We start from the raw sequence: 2280 nt of genomic DNA on the forward strand, positions 1-2280 counted from the left end.
GGTTAGAGAAAAAGTATATAAAGTGCATGCAACAAATCATATTTATGCAAGAATTTTGATATCAAGTATGCCCAATTCCTTTCGAATATTGAAAAACGGTTTAGTCGCAATAGGTTTTGTAAAGATATCCGCAAGTTGATTTTTGCTATCAACATGCTCAAATACGACATCCCCTTTTTCAACATGGTCACGTAGGAAGTGGTGACGTATCTCAATATGTTTAGTGCGAGATTTTAATACTGGATTGTTGGTTATATTAATATCACTAGTGTTGTCACACATAATAGGAATACATTGTAGTTTAATATCAAAATCAAGTACTTGTTGTTTGAGCCACAATATTTGAGCATAATAACTACCGACTGCAACGTATTCCGCCTCGGCGGTTGATAAAGCAACAAAATCTTGTTTCTTTCTATGCCAACTTACTAAGAAATTTTAAAACATGTGAAAAGTTCCACTAGTACTTTTCCTATCCGATTTACAACCGGCAAAATTGGAATCGGTATAACCAACCAAATTACACTTGCTTCCTTTGGAATACCAAATCCCATATTTAGATATACCATGAAGATATCTACGGATGCGCTTTATGGCTTTTAAATGTGATTCCTTAGGAGCCGATTGATAACGAGCGCACATACACACGCTAAACATAATGTTCGACCTAGATGCAGTAAGATATATATGAGATTTAATCATACCTCTATACTTCTTGACATCAACATCCTTAACATTTTCATCTTTTTCTAAGTTTCCATTTGTTGGCATTGAAGTGTCAATTGATTTTGCATCTTCCATACATAATTTCTTCAGCAATTTGTTGAAATATTTTGTTTGACACACAAACAACTCTTCCTTAAGTTTCTTGATTTGAAGACCGAGAAAGTAGTTCAACTCCCCCATGAGACTCATCTCAAACTCACCCTACATTAGCTTAGAAAACTCTTTGACTAATTTCATGTTAGTGGAACCAAAGATGATATCATAAACATAAACTTGAACTAGAAGAGTATGCTTTCCTTGACGCTTAATGAAAATTGTAGTATCTACCTTCTCTCTAGAGTATCCTTGATCGATTAAGAACTTACTAAGTCACTTATACCAAGCCCTAGGGGCTTGTTTTAGTCCATAAAAAACTCATTTGAGTTTATAAACATGATTAGGATACTCATGCTTTTTAAAACCGGGAGGTTATGAAACATACACTTCCTCATTAATATATCCATTAATGGAAGCACTTTTCACGTCATTTTGAAATAACTTGAAATCTTTTGAGCAAGCATAAGCTAGTAAAAGACGTATAGCCTCGAGGCAAGCTACTGGAAAATAAGTTTCCTCATAATCAATGCCCCCCTCTTGGTTATAACCTCGAGCCACTAGCCGGGCTATGTACCTAGTTATCACTCTGTTTTCATCGAGTTTATTTCTAAAAACCCATTTAGTGCCAATAACTTGATGATCTCACAAATGAAGGACAAGGTCCCATACATAATTTTTTAAAACGGGTTTAATTCATCTTGCATGGTGATAAGCCAATGCTCATCAAGTAAGGCATCTTTTGCATTTTTAGGTTCAACTTGTGAAACAAATGCAAAGTGATAACGAAATTTACTTATCATGGAGCATGTTGTCACACCTTTTGTGATGTCTTAAAGTATGTTGTTTATTGGATGATCCTTGGAGGTTCTCCAATCTAAATGAAGATCGTCCACTACATCTAGACTTTCAACCTTCTCCTTTTCATAATCGTTATCTTCTTCTCTCTCATGTTCCACTGTTTTAGACTGATCAGTTCCTTTTTCAGGTTCTTTGAGAATGTCTTGTGAAGATACACCTACATCATGAAAATAAATACCTTTCCAGAAATTTATCGGTTACATGTACTGACTCTTAAACAATAAGTAATCTTTTGTTATAAACCCTATAAGATTTGCTCGATTGAGAGTATCCAAGGAAGATACCTTTATCAGTTTTAGCATCAGACTTTCCAAGATTATTATTTCTATTATTCAAAACAAAACATTTGCATATGAAAATGTGAAGATGCGATAAATTTGGTTTTCTACCCTTCAGAAGTTCATAAGGAGTATTGTCTAAAATATGACATATTAGTATCCTATTTAAGACATAACATGTTGTGTGTCGTGCCATGAAAAATACAGAGTCACGATCGGATTTTATTTATTCCAAAGGAAAGGGAAAATAGCGATAAAAAACTCCAAGAGAATGGTCTTCGCAACCAAGATCGGATTCGAAAGTCGGTTGTGTAAGGGGAAG

At 34.6% G+C, this 2280-nt stretch overlaps 1 protein-coding gene across 1 annotated transcript; it reads right to left on the reverse strand.

Annotated features, from left to right (window-relative positions):
• Positions 1–438: 438 nt before the first annotated feature.
• Positions 439–906, reverse strand: LOC127080875 (uncharacterized mitochondrial protein AtMg00810-like). Its single transcript, XM_051021166.1, has one exon. It carries the CDS (start codon positions 904–906, stop codon positions 439–441), a length of 468 nt encoding a protein of 155 aa, XP_050877123.1.
• Between the last annotated feature and the right edge of the window lie 1374 nt (positions 907–2280).

The sequence above is a fragment of the Lathyrus oleraceus genome, chromosome 5, assembly GCF_024323335.1.
Source record: "Lathyrus oleraceus cultivar Zhongwan6 chromosome 5, CAAS_Psat_ZW6_1.0, whole genome shotgun sequence".
Taxonomy (NCBI): domain Eukaryota; kingdom Viridiplantae; phylum Streptophyta; class Magnoliopsida; order Fabales; family Fabaceae; genus Lathyrus; species Lathyrus oleraceus.